At 46.5% G+C, this 20,435-nt stretch overlaps 1 protein-coding gene across 2 annotated transcripts in view; it reads left to right on the forward strand.

The window, feature by feature from the left end:
* Positions 1-1,821, forward strand: part of FLVCR2 (FLVCR choline and putative heme transporter 2) — a 513,060-nt gene extending 511,239 nt beyond the window's left edge. For both annotated transcript variants that reach the window (XM_078659926.1, XM_078659924.1), the window contains one exon: positions 272-1,821. In XM_078659926.1, the coding sequence (XP_078516052.1) occupies positions 272-337 (66 nt within the window). In that variant the 3' untranslated portion in view covers positions 338-1,821. The remainder of the gene's footprint in view (positions 1-271) is intronic.
* The last annotated feature ends 18,614 nt before the right edge of the window (positions 1,822-20,435 follow it).

A 20,435-nucleotide genomic window follows, 5' to 3' on the forward strand; every position in this document is an offset into this window, starting at 1 on the left:
CGCAAGTATCCAGAATTGTCCATGTGGTGAAGGTAGTCTATACCCACTATTAAAAAAGGAGGTGACTGAACATGTGTATCGCAGTGCACTTGGATAATAGCTTGTTGTAGTTCTTTCTATCGTGGCTGGCTTCCAGTGCAGCTTTTGGAGCGGCAATAGTTTTGGGTAAAATATACTTTAGTGTCCTGGGCAGAAGGGACCTTCTCCCAGAAGAAAGCTTAACATCATTTCTAAATTTGCTAACTCAGATTTCTATTTCTGTGAACTATAGAAAAAGCCGGACAGCTTGGCTGATGGGCACCACTCTCCGACACCCCTTCTGGAATCAAAACTGTGAAGCCGTCTCAACTGTGCTGTGTACAGCAGACTCCGACACCTTCTTGTGTCCTGCCTCTGGACGGCGGCTCTGCGGATCCAAAGATACCTGTGGGTGTACGTTGGCAGGCACTCGCTGTCAGTTCAGCATCTGGAGGACTCAAGGATCGATGAACTCTGCAAACACCTGTTCAGCACCTTTTTACCTCCTTTTCTCCCAGACTGTTATCAGCATGGTGGGGTGGGGGAACAGTATTACTTTGAATTATGATCAGCTTGCTGACTGTAGTTGTTTCAAATATATTTATGCTTACTAACTTTTGTGTTGACCAGAACTGAGACCCAACATGGGCAACTCTAAAAAAGTATTTGTGAGAGAGCAACACCAAACTCTTTTGGTAAATCCCCTCCGTAGATCACTCAATGGTTTGGTCAGGAGCCCAGATACATTGTTAACCTTTTATTTACTTCTGCCATTTAAGTGAAATAGCCCAGAATCGTAGGGCATCTTCCAAGGTTTCTTTTGAATCTGAAATGCTCTTCCGTTACAGCAGGTATCCAGCACTGTCCACTTCTCCGGCGATATTATCCTCTGGGCAAGGTGTAGTCCCATTGTTGCTATAGCTCTCACAGACAAGTTTATGTTTAATTCAGCAAAACAAGTAGCAGTGAAGAGCAGGCAATGTTTCTTTAGAGAGCTGCTTCCCCTGAAGTGATAAGATGTTCTTTATTTTCTGGGACACCAGACATCCCTAAGGGATGTTATACCATTTAGGGGTTGAGCTAGTTCAGATTTGCTTTGACCATATGACTATACGAGTAGATGCAGGTGGTATCCTCTATTACTGGTTTGGGAGATAAGCGACCAGACTAATGCAGTGCCTAAGTTGACCCCCATCTGCTGTACCAAAGCGCCGAACCCCTGTGAACTCCAGTGAGGACTTCACCCAGTGCTTGAAATGGAAAAATAGAAGTGTGGGTACTCTGTACCAGAGTACCTGCTAGTTTCTGAAAATTGCCGGTACTCTCCAATAAAAAGTATTAAGTCACTCTTGAGAAGTGCTGGTACTCTCCCTCTCGAAATAAAAAAAGTGCCGGTACTCCGTACCAGACAGTACTCACCCATTTAAAGCACTGGCTTCACCCTCAAAAATGGAACTGTGTAAGCGCACATTTTTGCCCTGCACTGTAAGAAACTGCACCAGCAAGCGTCTCCATGACGTTATTTGTACACAGGGTTTATGTCCACCGTTTAACTCGTCTGAATGAACCAAATCTTAATGACGTAAAAGCTGCTGTGAAGTTGGACTGATTCCAAAGATGTGGAGAGGCGAGCGGTCCTGCCAAGCCGGGAAATGCTGCCTTTCCTCGTGAAAATAACCATGTCCACTTGTAAGTGAATCATGTAATTTCTTTATAATTTTATATTGCAAATTCATGTGATTGACAATACTCGCTGTCGTAAAAGCTGCTCCGACAATACCAATAAATTGTAAATTAATTATTTTCAGTGGCACCATTTCTTGGCTGGACATTTTGGTGGTTGTGTTTCACATGTTGACTCCCACAAGAAGTTTCATTACAATAAACGCCTCGACTCCTAGGAAACTGCACATTGCCAGCTTCTGTCACCCACCAGGATGAAAGAAGCTCGCCCTCTGTGAACAGGCAAATCTACCTCCTGATGGACATGTTAAGGCAAAAATTGGTCCCAAGCCGGTTTCCCCAGATCACGTCTTGGAGCAATGCTGGTATATTATTGATAAACAACAATGGGACATCCTGCTTGTGATTGTTCATCTCATTTGAGAGATGCTGATGTGTTATGGCTGTTTATCTTTAAGAGATGCTTCTGTGGTTTTTAACCAATGGGAAAGAGGGTGGCTCGTGATGGCCAACTACCTAGCTTTTGTGTATGTTTAACATGCAGTGTTCCTCATTACTACAACCCATGACTATATGAGGATGCTTGATTCTGGGTGGGGGTGGGGGGAGGTGTAGGAAGGGGGGGGGGGGGGCTGGCCTGGCCTTGCAGTTCGGGCTGGACTATTACCATGGGGAGCAGGGTCAAGACTGATTTTCAGATGGCTGGGTCCACACTGGGGTGGTATGATGAGCAACAAAACCATGGATTTAACCTGATCTGTGACCGGGGGTGAGTGTCTGACAATGTTCATCATTCCGTCCCTCATCTTTTTGCGTTGCTATATGTGAACTCTGGCCCATGAGGGCAACAAAGGAGTCCTATGTTGACCCCAATAAAAGTCACTGCTAAGCACTGCCACTGTATCACTAAACCTGAAAATAAGTGAGAGACAAGAGCAGTGGCGATAGGCGACTGCAGATTGTAAGAGCTCTACGAGGCCACACAAATAGCAGGGATGGGAAATAATGCTGAGCTACTCATAAACCGCGTGGCTTGGCTATTTTTTCTGATGAGTGGCGTTAACCCCATGAGTGCTAAGCCTTTTCCCCCCTACAATGCAAAGTGCTTTTTTGGCTATTTGTGGTGGTAGCACTTAGGCACCCATAACGTTTTTTCCACATAATGTATCCACGTCGCTTTTGCTTCCTTTCTACCCCCCCCCCCCCCCCCACACACACCCCCCACATCCTTGGGGTATAAAGGTACCTAAGCATTGTTGATTCCCCTGGATGGGACTAAGAAATTAGTCAAAATATAGCTTGATTTTGAGAAAAATAGGAAAAAGTGCCCTGTGAAAAGTGTTTTTCTCCTAAAAATGGCATTAACAAACTTTGCTGTGCTAAGTTACAATTTCACCGCTGTAAGGAACATGCAGAGCTGAATCAAAAAAACTATTTTTTAACCACAGTTTTGGCATTTTTCATCGAGGCAGCCCATTTTTCCTAACTTTCGTGCTTTCAACCTACTTCCTGTTTGTGGTGGAAATGGCTATGAAGCCTATGGGTAATCCTGGAGGCTATAGATTTTTGAAAAGTAGACAAAATTCCGAATTCAGCAAGGGGTCGTTTGAGTAGATGCCTCAGGATCTTCCGAAAGAAACCAACTGTTGAAATAAAAAAAAAATTGAAATTGGTAGGAAAAAATGTCTATTTCTGTGACAACATTTCATTTGTAACTTCTCGTCACAATTGCCCGTTTACAAAAGCAATATACCATTACATCTGCTAGACCCTTCTAGTTGCTGGGCTACATAGGGTAACTCAAGGTACTCCGAGCGGATAACCGAGTTGCACCTTGCAATGGTCTTTTCATTGTGTACCATGTGTAGAGCAATTAATATGCTAAAACATAAAAAGTGAAAAATAGGTATCAAGGAAACTTATGTGTTTCTGAAATGGGCACAAGATATGGCGTTTAGAAGCAGTGGTTTTTTGCACATCTCTGAACTTGTGGGTATCCATGTGAACTAATGGCCTTTTCTCAAAATGTCTTCCTACACACTGGCTTACATTTGGAAGGCACAAATGCAGAGAAATACAATTGGTAATAACACTTGTTCTACTAATGTGTTCCCCCTAAGTCTTCAGATAAAATGGTAACCCCACTTGTGTGGGTAGGGCCTGCAACAAGAAATGACCCAAAGTGGGGGCCACAGCAAATTTTTCCACTGAAAACTGAGCTATTTTTCTTCGACAATGTGGCTAGGTGCAGATTTTGGGCCGTATCTTAACAGACACCTAGGGGAAACCTACCAAATCTGCAATCTTTTGTAAACTAGACACCGAGGGGAATCCAGGGTGGCGTAACTAGTCTGGTTCTCATCAGGTTTTCTTACCCAGAAGCCTTTGACGAAAAAAATTAATTGTTCTATTTCTGTGATAGAAAGTTATAGATTTTGCTGGGAGCAACACATTTCCTACCACCTAACATTCCCCCAAGTCTCCCGATTAAAATAGTACCTTAAGTGTGTGGCTGGGACTAGTGTCCACAACAGAAACAGATCAAACCAAAGTCAATGGTTGTCCCTTTGCGAGGACTCTTATTGACCTTAGTTTGATCCATTCCTGTCATGGGCACTAGGCCCAGCCACAAAAGTGGGGCAGCATTTTTATCAGGACAAGTAGGGGAACGCTGAGTGGTAGGAACCTTGTAGATTCTTTCTGATTCTTGAAGAATACATCACAAATGCTAGGAGAACGTGTGATGTTAGGCACATTTTGAGGTTTGCAGGGCATTGTGGGGTAATTAACCTTTGTTGGATCCATGAGAAGCATACCAACCTGTACTCCCCAGGGTGTCTAGTTTTCAGAAATGCCAGGGTTTGGGAGGTTTCACTGGGTGGCAGCCGAGCTCAGGCCCAGAAACTGAGGCTACCCCCTTTTGTTTATGGTACCACATTGGTTCTTGGACCCCCTCCCTTTTGCAGGTGCAAGGCTCACCCACTCAGATACCACCATATTTATCAGGAGACAAGTGCAAACTCTTGGTGGCAGGAAATGTGCGGGTTCCCACCGATTTCAGTACTTCGAGTAACAGAAATACATAGAAAGGGTATGTTTTTAGCTGATGTTTGAGGATTGCAAGGGCTTCTGGGTAAGAAAACCTTGTGGGAATCTTATCTATGCAAGACACACCCCTGCTGGAGTCTATGAAAATATCTGGTGTTGGTAAATTTTGCCTAGAACAATGTACACCCTGGCAGAGAAAGACAGAAGAGCCATATCACTGCACGACTATCCACTACTGAAGTTCACTCACATGCTGGTTGGAATTGGCATGAGGCAGAGTGAAAAGATCAAAATGTAAATTTTATTTACAAAATATTTAAATGTGGAAATATTTGTTAATAAGATAATTATATAGCACAGAACCAATGACTCCGCTTGTCACCTGTAAAGTCACGACAAGACAGCAACCGCTTTGCAGGCCATTCACACACCTTTCATGCATCACACACAAATCATTCACATCACCAGCCCCAGCCCCAGCACATAACACTCACATAAACAAACAGCGCCATTCAAGGGCCAATCACGTTTTAGGACTGACTCAGAAATCAGAAATGAGAGAGAGAGTGAGAAATGAGAGAGAGAGTGAGAAATGAGAGAGAGAGAGAAATGAGTGAGAAATGAGAGCGAGTGAGAAATGAGAGAGAGAAATGAGAATGAGAGAATGAATTTGACGCCAGAATGTGTGGACTGGCGGTGACTGTATGTGTGTAGTGACTTGCTGCTGGTCACTAAACACACACTGGCAGCCAAACACCCCCCCCCCTCCCTTCCAATAGAAGAACCACTGGTGGAATATGAAATACCAACTATGACTGCATACATGAGAGGTGTAACTAAGCACATCAAACTACTGCCAACCAGCCATCTAAACAGAAAATATATAGCAATACAGACCATGTTTTATGTACATAGAAACACAAACAAAATCGTTAGTGTGGAGCCCTGGTGAGTGCTATGACCAGAACAGACGTGTGAAACCATTATCGATATCTGGTTACAGAATGGTAAACTAGACTCAGGGCACACAACTTACGAGCCCTCTTGGCTTGCAAAATTTAAACTAAATTTGAACAAAATCAACACAGTTGGGATAATTAATAAAAATGTACAAAATGAATCTAGCCACATCCTCGACCACTGTAACTATAGGAACACTTGGCTGCTCAACTTCAACAAGGCTGACTATTACAGACTGCTGAAACTGTACAAAAGTCATCTTGGATCTGGAGAATGATCTTTGAAATCAATGTAGGAAATAATGAAAGATGCTAAATGAAATAGGTGAACAGCCAACTTCTTGTACCAGGACTTTAGAGCAACATTTTAAGGCTCCAACATTTGATCTACTCTATCTACACCTCCAATGTACTTGTTGTAGTCTAGAATACACACTGGTTTGTGCACTTCTGCAACCTCACCCCAAACAGTCCCAGGTGCAGTACTTCCATCATTAATAGTTGCCAGCATGTGGACATCGCTTCTGTCTAAATATATCCCAGAAAAGAGTTAATTACTGCGCAAAGCACTGCTCTATCCCCATTCAAGTTGTTTACATACAAGCCTTTTAGGGTAACCTTTACTGTTAGAGTGGATTGTGCCACATTCTACAGTGCCTGCTCTGAACAACTCTTTAAATAATTGCACATCTGTTTAGATATGGTCCACGTATAAATGGTGACCTCTGTGAAAAAGTGATCTGGCAAGTTCCCACACAATTTCTTCACGGACTCCAAAAGTGGAAGGACAACTGGAGGGATCAATCAAAGAATCTCTACTAGTGTACACACTGAAATTGTACGCATATCCAGTGGCACTTTCACACAGCTTAATACCATAAGTTGCTCTCTTGCTGGGAATGAATGGTCTGAAAACCAAACGCCACTTGAAGGAGACCACAGACTCATCCATTGATATATCTTTCCCTGGAACATAGATCACCGAGAAACTATCTATTAAATGGTCAAGGACAAGCCAAATCTTGAAGAGATGGTCACAATCTGAGTAATTTCGTGGCAATGCTATAGCATTATCCACAAAATGCAGCACCCGTCGCAGAAGAAAATACAAATCTTGACTCCTAGTTGCTGGAAATGTAGCAGTTACCATCAAGGGACTAGACGACCAATATAAAGACAGTGCGGGCTTCCTTATCAATCCCATCAGCAAAGTTAAACCCCAAGAACTGCTTAATCTCATGGAGACTTGTGGGAGTCCAGCAGGAAGCTTTGGCGTAGGTCTTAAGTGGGGAACTGATGGCCCTCAAAAACTGATCTGCATACAAATTAGTCTGCTCAACATTATTCTTCAGAAAACACATCATCAATAAACAGTTGGAAGAAAGCGATAGGCAAAATGTTCTCTGTATTGACTTCACACCACTAAAGTCAGGCAAAACAGGCTGCACCATGTAAGGGGCAACCCAGGGCTCAGCACTTACAATGGGAAGCCTTCCAGACCCTGGTTGCTGTACAGGTTGCTCTTGCTGCACTAGTGGAATATCACTGTCGTACTCTACAATAGGTATATCATCAGCACTAATAGTGTATTCATCATCCTATGATTGCCCTCGAACAGAAAATTCACAGCCCGAATTTTTAACTTTGTCATCTGCCTCAGATGCAGTCAGTCTCATAGTCCTGTTCAGAGGCAGATTAAAAGATTAAACGTACAACCTGCTGGCTGGTCAGCCATAATGCTTACTTATGAAACTAACACACCAAACAAGACAGCACTAAACAACACTTCGATAGAGATGAGTTTCAGTTATAATTTGGCACAGAGTAAATATAACTACAGACATATGATTTAAAAAAAATATTACAATCCACACAATGAACTTGATACTCTAAAAGATATCTCTCTTGCCACATATAGCTAGACTGAGGATCAACTGCACCTACTCTGCACAGACACAGCAAGCATCAACAATATCCCACTAGAAAGGAAAAAAAAAGAATTACAAGATAGATCTTGCACAAATCCAAACGTGAATTTGAAAGAAAAAATATATAACCTAAATATGATACAATTATTGCAACTGTTAAAAACAAAACATTCAGGCAGTGCAATGATACGCATTTGAAGTAAAGATTTTAAATAAAGTTTCCTTACCAAACATGCTACTACACAACCTGTAGCTCTACCAGTGCCGAAACCGCAAGCAGGAGTGGCCACCAAAGAAATCAAAAAAGGAGAAATAAGACATTAAGATCACAAATACAAATGACAAGAAATAAAATAGTTAAAATTATAAAACACTATGAAGTCTGCCCCTGGAGGCAGATCAATATAACAAACGTTCTATCTGGCCCCAAGACAGGCACAAAGCAAAGTCAAGAAATTGGTACCCTAGAGGGAAGTGACCCTTACCCCGGCCAAACACCAGTTCACACACATCACCAGCCTAACGCAAGCCACACACACCTCCAGCCAGAAGCCAGTCCACACACACCACCAGCAAAATCCCCAGTTCAAATGCACCAGCCTAATGCCAGCCACACTCCAGTCAGCATGCACTGCCACCCAAACGCCAGTACAAGCAGACCACCAGCAAAAACAGTAGTTCACGCAGACAGACAGAAAAAAACATAGTTCACACACACACATACACACTTATTCCCTGGTGTCTAGTGGTTTTCTGCCAAAAATTAGAAAATGGCCAAAATGTGGCAAATAATGGAAAGCGACCCTTGCTCAAGGGCCGCTCCACAAAATGTATCTTTATCCATCCATGGGGTCTAGTGGTTTTCTGCCTCCCTTGGTGGCAGATCGGCCTAAAAATATGGCCAATCGCCTCCAGGGAAGGCAGAAAACGTCCAAAACATGTGACAAATATTGGGTAGTGAACTTTGGCCAAGGGATCGCTCCAAGCAACAAAAAATAAAAATCCCTGGTCTCTGATGGGTGCATTCCTGCTGTGTGATCACGATCCCACCTGCGATACCGCAGCAGTAATGCACTTCAGAGACACAGGGGAAAGGAAAAACTCTTTCCTTCCAGGCCAGTGTCTCTCTGCCCTCCGAAGAGGAAAAAAACGTACCTCCTTATGACGTGCTGGAAGCAAATGGCTTCTAGCGTGTTCCCGGCATGCTTTGAAGATGGCGCACTGTGTGTGAGCTGATGTCAACAGACCACCAGGAAGCAGTCAGAGGTGGCAGTGAAAGCACTTATGCTGCCATCTCCGGTTGGGTCATGAGGTGGGGGGCCACGGGGGTGGGTGGTGCTAGGACGTGCTGGACTCGTCCTTAACCCTTGAGAACTGATGCAGAGGAAGTGTCCAGCATGGCCTTAAGATCCAAGGGGTTAAGAAACCTATCTTCTCTTTCTAATTGAAACTACAATGTATTATCAAGAAGAACAAGAACTTTTGTTTGAATCATGTAGTCGTGGGTGAACTGATGAAGCCCTTATATATCATACTGTCTTTTTGAGAAGAGTGTGTAAAACTATAACCCCTTCTTTCTTACTGCCACAGAATTCAAGCTTGAGTGAAAGCCCATGGAATCAGGGATGGTCGCATGTAATAACGTTGGGTAGTCTTCCAATGACTGTTCAGAACTGGGCTATTCTATCCCATCTGGTGTTAACCCTATCCAGTTGAGGGTGGTGTAGGACACAGCTGCCATTGGAAACAATGGACTGAAGCTCATGGAATCGGTGACTGTCACGTGTAACAATCTAGGGGAGCCATAAACTTTGGAGGTGCTGATAGTCATGCGATTGTCCCGGTGTTTGGTCTCCCGCCTCAATCAAGGACAGGACAAAAGTAGCTTTGACAACGAAACACAAGTGGGAAGAAGACCTGTAGGAACCTCTGACAGAAGGAGACTGGAGTGGAGCATGTGCACAGGTACAAGAGGCAGTGATGTTTAAGCTTGTACATATCTATATAGTTCGCTCCACCCCTCAAGCCTGCACAAAATCTATCCAAGTAGTCATGATATATGTCCTTAATGTGCTGGATTTCTACATATGACATCATGGTTTAGCTCTATTGGAGGGAAATAGTTCAGTGACAGAGAGGTGTCAGCCATTGGGATAGAGAAGTTAATCGGGCATTGTCTCTTGGGTAGTATTGCCTCTCCTAAGAGCAAGAAAATAAATCATTGATTTGCAGCACTGAGGTTACCGCCGGCAAAGAAGAAAATTGCTCTACGATTTCCCTTCAATAACTAACTCACTGTACAGACATGGATTAAGGACATATTAAGAAAGAGCATTAGCAGAGGAGGCACAAGTGAATGGGATGGACCGACGAAAGGGCTAATGATGATCGAAAAAAGACCTGGTCGGAGATACTACAAGAGTTGATAAGCCCCATGGCCCTAGAGCCTTCCCGCACAAGCCTGAGTGCAAACAGACCTAAGAGGCAGACATGCTGGACAGGAATGAAGGATCCTGAATTGAGAGGGGAGGCATATCCGAACTATAATGTGGTACAAGAAGAATGTGTTGACAATGAATGTACCCAGATTCTTAATGGAAGGACATTGATGAAACTTGTTACTGCAACTACAGAGACCCTTTCATTTGTATTCTAGCCATAAGCAGAACTGAAATCTCAGTGTATGCACACTGCTACTGTTTCTATGTTTTGTGGACAATTCACTAAACCTAGTCTGTACCCGTTATCTGAAAAATTCAAACTAAAGACTACAAAAACAAGCACTGGCAAAGCCAATAGTTCTCACCTATGCAATAGCTTTTGGCTTTGCCAATATGTTTTAGCCATGTTGATCACCAGTGTGGTTGCTGTTCAGCATGCCTGAAAGTTGATAGCACAGAGGAGAGTGGCGCAGAGTGGAGTGTCAGAGTGGCAAAAAATGCAGTGGCATTGAGTAAAGTGGCATACAGTACAGTGGCATAGAGTGTAGTGGCGCAGAATAGAGTGGCATAGGGTGCAGAGTAAAGCGTAGTGGCATAGAGCAGAGCAGAGTAGAATAGCATAGCATAGAGTACAGTGGTGTTTGAGTGTAGTGCTGCAGAGTAGAGTGGCTTAAAGTGGAATGATTCAGAGCAGAATGGTGTAGAGTGGAGTAGACTACAGTACAGTGGTGTAGAGTTCAGTGGTGTAGAGTACAGTGTTGCAGTGTCAGAGTGCAGTGGTGTAGAATAGAGTGGCGTAGAGACCAGTGCCGTAGAATGCAGTGGTGCAGAGTAGACTAGAGTGGTGTAGAGTGAAGTGACCGAGTTCAGTGGTGTGGAGTGTTGCAGAGTAAAGTATAGTGGCATAGAGTGCATTAGTTTTGAGCAGAGTGCAGTGGTTTAGAATAGAGTAGTACAGAGCAGAGTGCAGTGGCGTGAAGTTGTGCAGTGTAGATTTCAGTGGCGTAGAGTAGATTGTTTAAAGTAGAGTGTAGTGGTGCGGAGTGGTACAGATTGGAGTGGATTGGTGCTGAGTGCAGTGGCATAAAGAGCAGTGTTGCAGAGCAGAGTGGATTGAAGTGGAGTGGTGCATCGTAGGTTGCAGTGGTGAGGCGCAAACTGGAGTACAGTGGCGTGGAGGAGATTGTTTCAGAGTAGATTTAAGTGACATACAGAAGAGTCTTACAGAGTACAGTGGCAAAGAGTGCAGTGGTGCACTGACTGCCCTACTCCAAGGGAAAACGTACAGTCTGCCCGACTCGTATACGAGTGGGCGGACCCAGGGTTTAGTGGGCAAGGCACTTCATGTTTGTGATGGTGTGCCTTGTCCACCACATTTTAAATCTTACAGGGGAACAATGCGGCTTGGGCGGATTACATTTAGGAGGAATAGTGGGGATGAGGCGCACCGGAGAAAAAAATGCATGCAATTGTACATGTACAAATAGACACGGGCCTGAATTTACTATCACGCAACACAGTGCTGCGTAAAAATCTGTTAAAAAAAATATACAGTAATCGATTTGCTAAGAATCGCACACTAATTAAGTTGTCTTCCACAGTTGTGTATGAAAAGCTTATTTGATCTGATGCGAAGTGTTGTGCGGTGATGCAAGAGCAAGCCCTCTGTGTCTAGTGTGAGATTTATACTCCAAGTACAGCTTCTGGTTCACATTTGTGATGACATTCAACAAAGAATAAACCACGTAAAATCTGCAATTTCACATTGGGAGTGGGACTATCGTACAATACTCCACTTGTTCGCGCCTGGTTTGATTGTTAGACATTAGGGGTCACTCTATCTCATGAGCTGCCTGATAACCAGATTGGCTGCTCTTTGACGTTAGAATCTCCTCCTCATTGTCACAGAATGCCCCTTTTACCCCCCCCCCTCCTCTAATAACTGTTCTCTTGCTTCATAGATTCAATAACAGCTCTATGCCTTTCTTGATAGGCTGTTGTTTTTACCTGTGGGCTTCATTAGGGCCACAAAGGCAGCTCTAGGGATATATAAATCACACTGTGACCATAAGGGCTATTGTATAACATAAGCCACTTAATCAACCCACTGGCTACACTAGACCTCAAGTTTGTCTGTGATGGGAAATGCCACTTTGTGACGTCACTGTCACCTCGCAGTCTGCTCTACATCCATAGAAGATGTTCTAGGGCCTCACAGGCCACTAAGTGACAATGCTTGTTAGTCTATGACCTCATAGGCCACTCAGTGACAATGCTGGTTAGTCTATGACCTCACTGACCACTCAGTGACAAAACAAGTTAGTCTATAACCTCAAGGCCTGTCTGTGACTTCAGTCTACTCTGAGCCGGATGATCCGATAATTCCACACAACTCTACAGACGGGCCTGTGCCAGGAGGGCGATTACGACAAATCAACAAAGGAGAATAAGCCCAGTGTCATGAGCTCTAGCCTGTTTATTTCTCAGCACCCCAGTTGCGAGTTCCCTCAAGCTATAAGATCACATGATGAAGGAAACCTACTGTCTCTGCAGAACACTTGCTCGCCACATCCAGCTGTATGTGCGGTTTTGATGCAATAACCCACATCCTTGTGTCCGATTGCAAATCTTGCTGCTTTTTGCAATTGCAGGCCTCATGCGCTACCCAGCAAAGATGCTAGCACATCAAATTGTTCAACAAGCTCAGGACAAGGCAATGAGACTAAGGAATCTGATGGTGCTCGGTAAATTGTGGCAGCGTCACCATCATGGCTTGACCAGGGTCAGACGGTGCTTCCCGGAATGCCCTGAGGTTTAAGGCAACCTAAAGCATACAACTGGGTTGTATGTTAAAATATATGACGTTAATATTGCCCTTTATGTCAACTCCAGATTAAAGATAAGTTGGCATTTGGTATTTATAAGTTAACAATGTCTTTGCATTTCCAGTGGAGTGAAAAAAACTGCGTCAGCATTGGTAACTTACCATCACGCCTTTCATGTTTTGTCTTGCAGATTGTTATTCAAAACTATAACCCTGTGACTTATCCCATGTACTTAATTAAATTCACTAAAGCCCAGCACATAGAGGTGGTTCCTCTCACTTTGTGTGCCACATGACAGGCATACTGTATTACTTGCTCTAGCACCACTATTCGGTAGTAGCATTATGTAAACAAGGATGGCTGGGGACCCCCTGTGTCTCCCCTCGCCCCGGTGTGCAATAGCCTGGGTTGGAGCCCACTATAGTGTATGTAGTATATATAAATATATATATGTAGTCTGAGTTGTGTGGCACCCTGACCCTCTACATACAACAGTGGAGGCGCAAAGTGGCAGGAGCACAGGGTGGCTGAGATGTAGGTGGGGTGCTGTAGGCAGGGAGTCCAGCGAGCGCGATCCTCTTAGGGGTTTCGCTCTGCAGTTAGTCCCTAGGTGGCAGAAGCGGCCATGCTAGGCCCGGTGCGGCTTGTGGCCTGGGACCAACTGATTTTGTGAGGTCCGGCCAGTGTCTCGCCCGATACCCACTGCGGAAGTGGCTGGAGAGGTCAGTGGAGTTGTGATGCGGTCACCCCCACTGGGAGACAGTAAGTGGGGCCTCCCTCCTCGCCAACATGACCAAAGATAAATCCTCAGCCCCTACCACAAAACAGAGCACCCTGGACCAATATGCCACCACCACTGTTGGAGCAAGCAGTGCCGACGGAGGGGACCAGATTCCAGACAACGCCGCCCTGCTCGCTGTGATAACAGTCCCATGACATGCTGGACGCCCAAATCAGTGCAGTTGGCTCAGAAGTATCCTTTCTTAGACAGGACCTCAGAAAGGCCGTAGACTGAATCATTGAAGTGGAAACCAGGGTATCATCTGTAGAAGATAAAGTAGCATTGCTTCAACAAAAGGTCAATAAACTCACAGTTGTGACACACAAGCTAGCCACACGGGTGGAAGACGGTGAGTGCCAAGCAAGGCAAAACAATCTATGCCTTGTTGGATTTCCGGAGGGATGAGAAGGCACCTCAACGGAGAGATTCCTAATGCAGTGGCTGAGATCTCTCTGATCAGAGGGCTCCCTTTCCTCTTGTTTTGTAGTGGAGCGAGCCCACAGGGCTTTCACAAGGAAGCCTCCCCCAAGGGAACAGCCACATCCCATCATCATTAAACTACTGAACTATATGGATCGAGACGCCATCCTTCAATTTGCCAGGGGCCACATAGATAAGCTAGTTTGACTCCTGTACCATCACGATCTGTCCTGACTATACCCGTCTTGTCCAGCAACAGCACTAATCCTTCGCAGCGGCCAAACGTAGACTCCGAGGACTCAACATTCAACTTATGCTGCTGTACCCGGGATGGATGAGAATAATCTACAAGACAAAATCCATGTTCTTTGACACCCCGGAGGCGATCTTCATCTGGGCTGATGAGACTGTCCATCTCAGGCTGCACTCACCACCACTGTAATCGGACTCCTCTCACGGTAACAGAGGAAACTGCCCGAAGAAATCCATATCAAAACAGCGGCACAGGTCCAGGTAAAACTGGCGCTCCCAGACACAGGGTGAAGACTCTAAAATAAAACAAGGATGGTCTTCTCGCAACCGGCCACAGGATCCTGGTTTGGAGGTTCCAGACTCAGCTTCACATGGTCGCCCAGGAAAGTTACCAGGCTTGGCAGACCTCAACAGGTTTTACCTGCACATCCTAAGGAATCATGGTTGAGGGTACAGGAAAGTTGGGGTACCTTTGGTAGGGGGCTCCGTGGGGCCACAGGGGCACCCTGGCCACGACAGATACATCATGTTGGCTGAGGTATTGTGGTGGAGGGCATTATACAGTTTCACAAAGTTTCGTAGATGTTAGGCACAGTGACACCATAGTCCCAGCACACTTCATCCACACTTGGCAACCCCCACTAAAATACGGATGGCTTCAAACTGATCCAACATAACACCTGGTAGGCTCAACATTATGACGTGGAACTTCCAAGGGGTCTTAGGCAAAATTAAGCAGGGAGCAGTTTTAAAGCAAGCTAAGAGACTAGATGTAGACGTACTCCTAATGCAAGAAACCCACATGATGGGTACTTAAGTACCAAGCCTGGCTCAATATGGGTTCGATAAGATTTTCCATTCAGGATTGAGTCGTGGTGTACGGCAATTCTGATCCACCGTAGGGTCCCATATAATGCGTCCAAGGTATGAACTGACACGGGTAGGAGATATACCATTGTAGCAGGCACACTCGGCATGGGGAACCACTGACACTGGGATGCTTTTACGCCACCCCCCACCTCTTGGGGCAAACTTATGTATACAGAGTCTTGCGCCTGTGTGTGCATCTCCTGGATGGCTTATCAGTGATGGGGGGTGACTGGAATTATATTATGGCACCCGTTGACCAGTGGAGTAAGGCAGGCCGAGGACACCGCCTGGGAGAATCCAAATTATACTACCTCAGGTGGTCCGATACATGACGAGCCTACCACCCAGTGGAGCCGGGATTCACCTTTTTCTCAGCGGTGCACAGGTCACTCTCTTAACTGGAATATTCATTCCTCCCACTTGGACACATCTATAGGGTCACAGCGGTCTCCATCCTGCCCAGGGGGGCTGTCGGACCATTCTCCTGCGACACAGACCACTCATAGAACCCCGAGAACCTTCATTTCTGTGGTGAATGTCTACCTGGCACTTGCAGGACCCAGCCTACCAAACAACACTTCAGGCAGTCACAGAATACCTGACGTCCAATATAGACACTTCCCCCTCGTGCACAATATTATGGGGAGCCCTAAAGTCCACGATAAGGGGTGTCAACATTAGTTATTGCACCAGAGAAAACGCCGCTGCCTCGCGCAATTGGTGGACCTAGAGACCCAGCAGTGTGCACTTGAGGCAGATGTGAGGAAGGGCAAGGGAGCCGAAACCAAGCGCTGTCTCCTCCTCACCCAACAGCAGCTGCACCAGATGCTCACAAATGAGGCCCAACGCGTGTGGCAAGCGAACCAATCCAGAATATATCAGACAAATCAAGCAAGATGTTGCACCGTCTCTGTCAAGCGGCGCAGTCCCCCACCCTTGTGCCGGTGTTATGAAACACAGAGGGGACCCTATGCACTACTCCTAGCTCAGTCGCCCAGGCGTTTGCATCATATTATTCCAGTTTATATACAAAACAAGAAGTCCTATCCCAGGATCAAATTGGCGAATTTCTGATAGCTATACCACCAAAACCCTTGCCCGACCACATACGTGATCAACTTGAAGAGTCAATCACAGTAGAAGAACTCGGTAGTGCCATATCAGGCCTGCATCCCGGGCCCTGATGGATTTCCATGCGAGTTCTTATGATCTAATATTACCCAACGAGGTCCACACTTCCTAAATGTACTCCATGAAGCCCTCAAGCAACGGATCCTCCCCCGGACTGTTGGCAAGCAGCAATTGTTGTGTTCCTCAAGCCTGGACGTCCCCCAGAAGAATCTAAACTCCTGGGTAAGGTTTTAGCTGATCGTCTTTGCATACATATTCACAAGCTAGTCTATCCTGACCAGGTAGGCTTTATGCCTCACAGATCACATAAGAGAAAAAGATATATAAGAATTTGAATAAATTGAAATAACTGAGAGTACATAAAGTTTATTGTTTGTTGAAGAAACGTAAAGAAGTTTAAGTGCTTAGCACCAAGTGGACAGTGGCGGTCTGTAGCGTAAGCGCTCCGCATCGCTCTCATTGTGTTTATTAGTTATATTGCGCCTGTGTGCTCCACCGCTATATCGCATTACCCGCATTGCCGCCCTGAGCACAACTGCTGCCTGATTGCGCCCATAGCGTCCTGTTGCTCTTTTTGTTGTTGTTTGCCCACCATTTTGTTGTGTCTGCAGCCCGTCCCTCCCCCTACGCTCCCGCCTCCCAGCTCCCCCTCCCACGCTCCGCCCCCCTCCACCTCTCTACTTATGACAGATGCATGTACGCGCTGCGGCCGCGCCGAAGGTGCGCCAAAGGTAAGCCCGTCTACGCCCGTCCGCGCCTGGACCGCGCCTAGAGCCAGACCCCCTGGTCCCCGCTGCACCCCCCCTCCCCGCATTACATACAACGCCTCCTCCCTCCTTGCACTCAACCCCGGCCGACTCACTCTCTGCGCCCAAGCAGCACCAGGACACACCCATGGACCCTTCACCTGCCACTCCTGCAATTTCACCAGCGTCAAGCCCCAAACCAAATCCACAAATACCAAATTGAGAGCCAACACCAACCACCTCAAATGCATCCTTCTCAACACCCGCTCGGTTCACAAACACGCAATCGACCTTTGGAACCTACTCGACACCATTTCTCCGGACATCGCCTTCCTAACAGAAACCTGGATGAACGCCTCGTCAGCTCCAGACATCTCCATAGCCATCCCGGACGGCTACAAGATCATCCGTAAGGACCGCCCCATCCAAACAGGAGGAGGCATCGCCATCGTCCACAAGAACACCATCCGCGTCTCAACGAGCTCAGATGACAACCTCGCGACCGCCGAACACCTTCACTTCCAGATCCACACCGACCCCAAGACAACACTTAGGGGCACCCTCCTCTACAGGCCACCAGGACCCCGAACAAAATTCAGCGAAGACATCACTGACTTTATCACCCCACACGCCCTCCCTTCGGAAGAATACATTCTACTGGGAGACCTCAATTTTCATCTGGAAAAGATCAACGACAATAACACCACCACCCTTCTGGACAATCTCGCCAATCTCGGACTCAAACAACTTGTTAACACCCCCACACACTATGCAGGACACACACTCGACCCGATCTTCACTTCCAGCAAGTATATCTCCTTCACTCATACCACACCCCTCCACTGGACGGACCACAGCTGCATCCACTTTATTTACAATAAGACCTCGATCCATAACCACCCTCAACCAACTCTGCGAAGAAATTGGAACAAAATAACCATCGACCAGATCTCAACATCGCTTCTTCAAAACCCCCCTGCCTACTCAACGAACCCTAACCAAGCCGCCACCAACCTCACACAATGGCTAACCCGAACCGCCGACAAATTGGCACCCTTGAAAAAACATCAAATCAAGCAAGGAAGCAAGAACGCCCCCTGGTTCAACGATGACCTTAAGAAATCCAAGAAGCTTTGCCGTTCCCTGGAGAAAACTTGGAAAACAGACCCAAACACCATCACCCAAGCCGCCTTCAAAAACGCCACCCGCAAACACCACCAACTAATACGGACAGCCAAGAAATCAGCACTCAAAGACCGACTAGACAACAACGCCCACAACAGCAAGGAACTTTTCAACATCATCAAAGAATTCACCAACCCCACCGCCAGCTCTAACGACATCACCCCCTCTCAAGCCCTCTGCGACTCCCTTGCCTCTTTCTTTCATGACAAAATCGCCGACATCCATAACAGCTTCGACAGTCAGCCTGCAAACCAGTCCACCCCACTCACCTCCGAACCGTTACCTCCTCCAAATATCCTTTCCGAATGGAACCCAATCACCGCAGAAGAGACCATTCGCCTGATGAACTCCATCCACTCAGGTTCCCCTACAGACCCATGTCCCCATCATATTTTCAACAAAGCAAACTCCATCATCGCACCCCATCTCCGAGATGTCATCAACTGCTCCCTTAACTCCGCCACATTTCCAGAAAGCTGGAAACACGCCGAACTCAGTGCCCTTCTGAAGAAACCCACAGCTGACCCCACCGAACTCAAAAACTACCGCCCCATCTCGCTCCTCCCATTCCCTGCCAAAGTCATTGAGAAAGCCATTAACAATCAGCTCGCCACCTTCCTCGAAACCAACAAATCACTCGACCCCTCACAGTCTGGCTTCCGAGCCAAACACAGCACCGAGACCGCCCTCATCGCAGCAACAGACGACATTCGAACACTACTGGACAACGGAGACACAGTCGCCCTTATCCTCCTTGACCTCTCCGCAGCCTTCGACACAGTCTGCCATAGCACCCTGATACAACGCCTCAGAAACATCGGAATTCAAGGAAAAGCATTGGACTGGATCATTTCGTTCCTCGCTGGAAGAACTCAGAGAGTCCGCCTCCCCCTTTTAAGTCAGAGGCCACCGAAGTCATCTGCGGCGTCCCGCAAGGATCATCACTCAGCCCCACCCTCTTCAACGTCTACATGAGCCCCCTCGCAACCATCGCACGTCAACACAACCTCAACATCATTTCCTACGCTGATGACACTCAGCTGATCCTCTCACTCACCAAAGACCCAACCACCGCCAAAACCAACCTACACGAAGGGATGAAAGAAGTAGCCGAGTGGATGAAGCACAGCCGTCTGAAACTGAACTCAGACAAAACGGAAGTCCTCATCTTAGGTTCATCCCCTTCCGCCTGGGACAACTCTTGGTGGCCAACGGACCTAGGAAAAGCCCCCATACCGACAGACCACGCACGGAACCTGGGCATCATCCTGGACTCCTCACTCTCGATGACCAGACAAGTCAACGCCGTCTCATCCTCATGCTTCAACATCCTACGCATGCTCAAAAAAACATTTCACTGGATCCCCACCGAAACAAGAAAAACGGTCACCCACGCACTGGTTACAAGCCGCCTGGACTACGGAAACACTCTTTACGCCGGCTCCACCGCGAAACTACAGAAAAAACTCCAACGCATCCAAAATGCTTCAGCCAGACTCATACTAAACATCCCCCGCACAGACCACATTTCCGCTCACCTGAAAGACCTTCACTGGCTCCCCGTCAACAAGAGAATAACGTTCCGTCTCCTCACCCACGCGCACAAAGCCCTTTACGAACTTGGACCTGATTGCCTCAACACGCGCCTTTCCTTTTACACCCCCACCCGCCATCTGCGATCATCCAACCACGCCCTCGCCGCTGTACCGCGCATCCACAAAGCCACCATGGGAGGAAGATCCTTCTCCTACTTAGCGGCCAAGACCTGGAATTCCCTTCCCATCCACCTCCGCCTTACTCAAGACCACCTAGCCTTCAGAAAACAACTCAAAACATGGATATTCGATAAGTAAACCTCCCCCCCCTTCTTCCTCAAGCGCCTTGAGACCCTATGGGTATGTAGTGCGCTATATAAATTCTGACTTGACTTGACTTGACAGTGCACGGTTCGTTGGGCCAGCATACCCAACACAACAGGCTTTTCATAACAAGGGACTGACAATCCCTAGGAACCGCAGCACAATTTTCAAAAAAACGTAAAAATACGCATAACGGAGTGCTCCCTAACCCAGAATTAATCACAGATCCACGTGACATAATATCAAGCGAGTGCATAATGCCCTTGCAAAGGTCCCGGAGCTTGGCCGT

Source organism: Lissotriton helveticus, chromosome 9 (assembly GCF_964261635.1).
Source record: "Lissotriton helveticus chromosome 9, aLisHel1.1, whole genome shotgun sequence".
Taxonomy (NCBI): domain Eukaryota; kingdom Metazoa; phylum Chordata; class Amphibia; order Caudata; family Salamandridae; genus Lissotriton; species Lissotriton helveticus.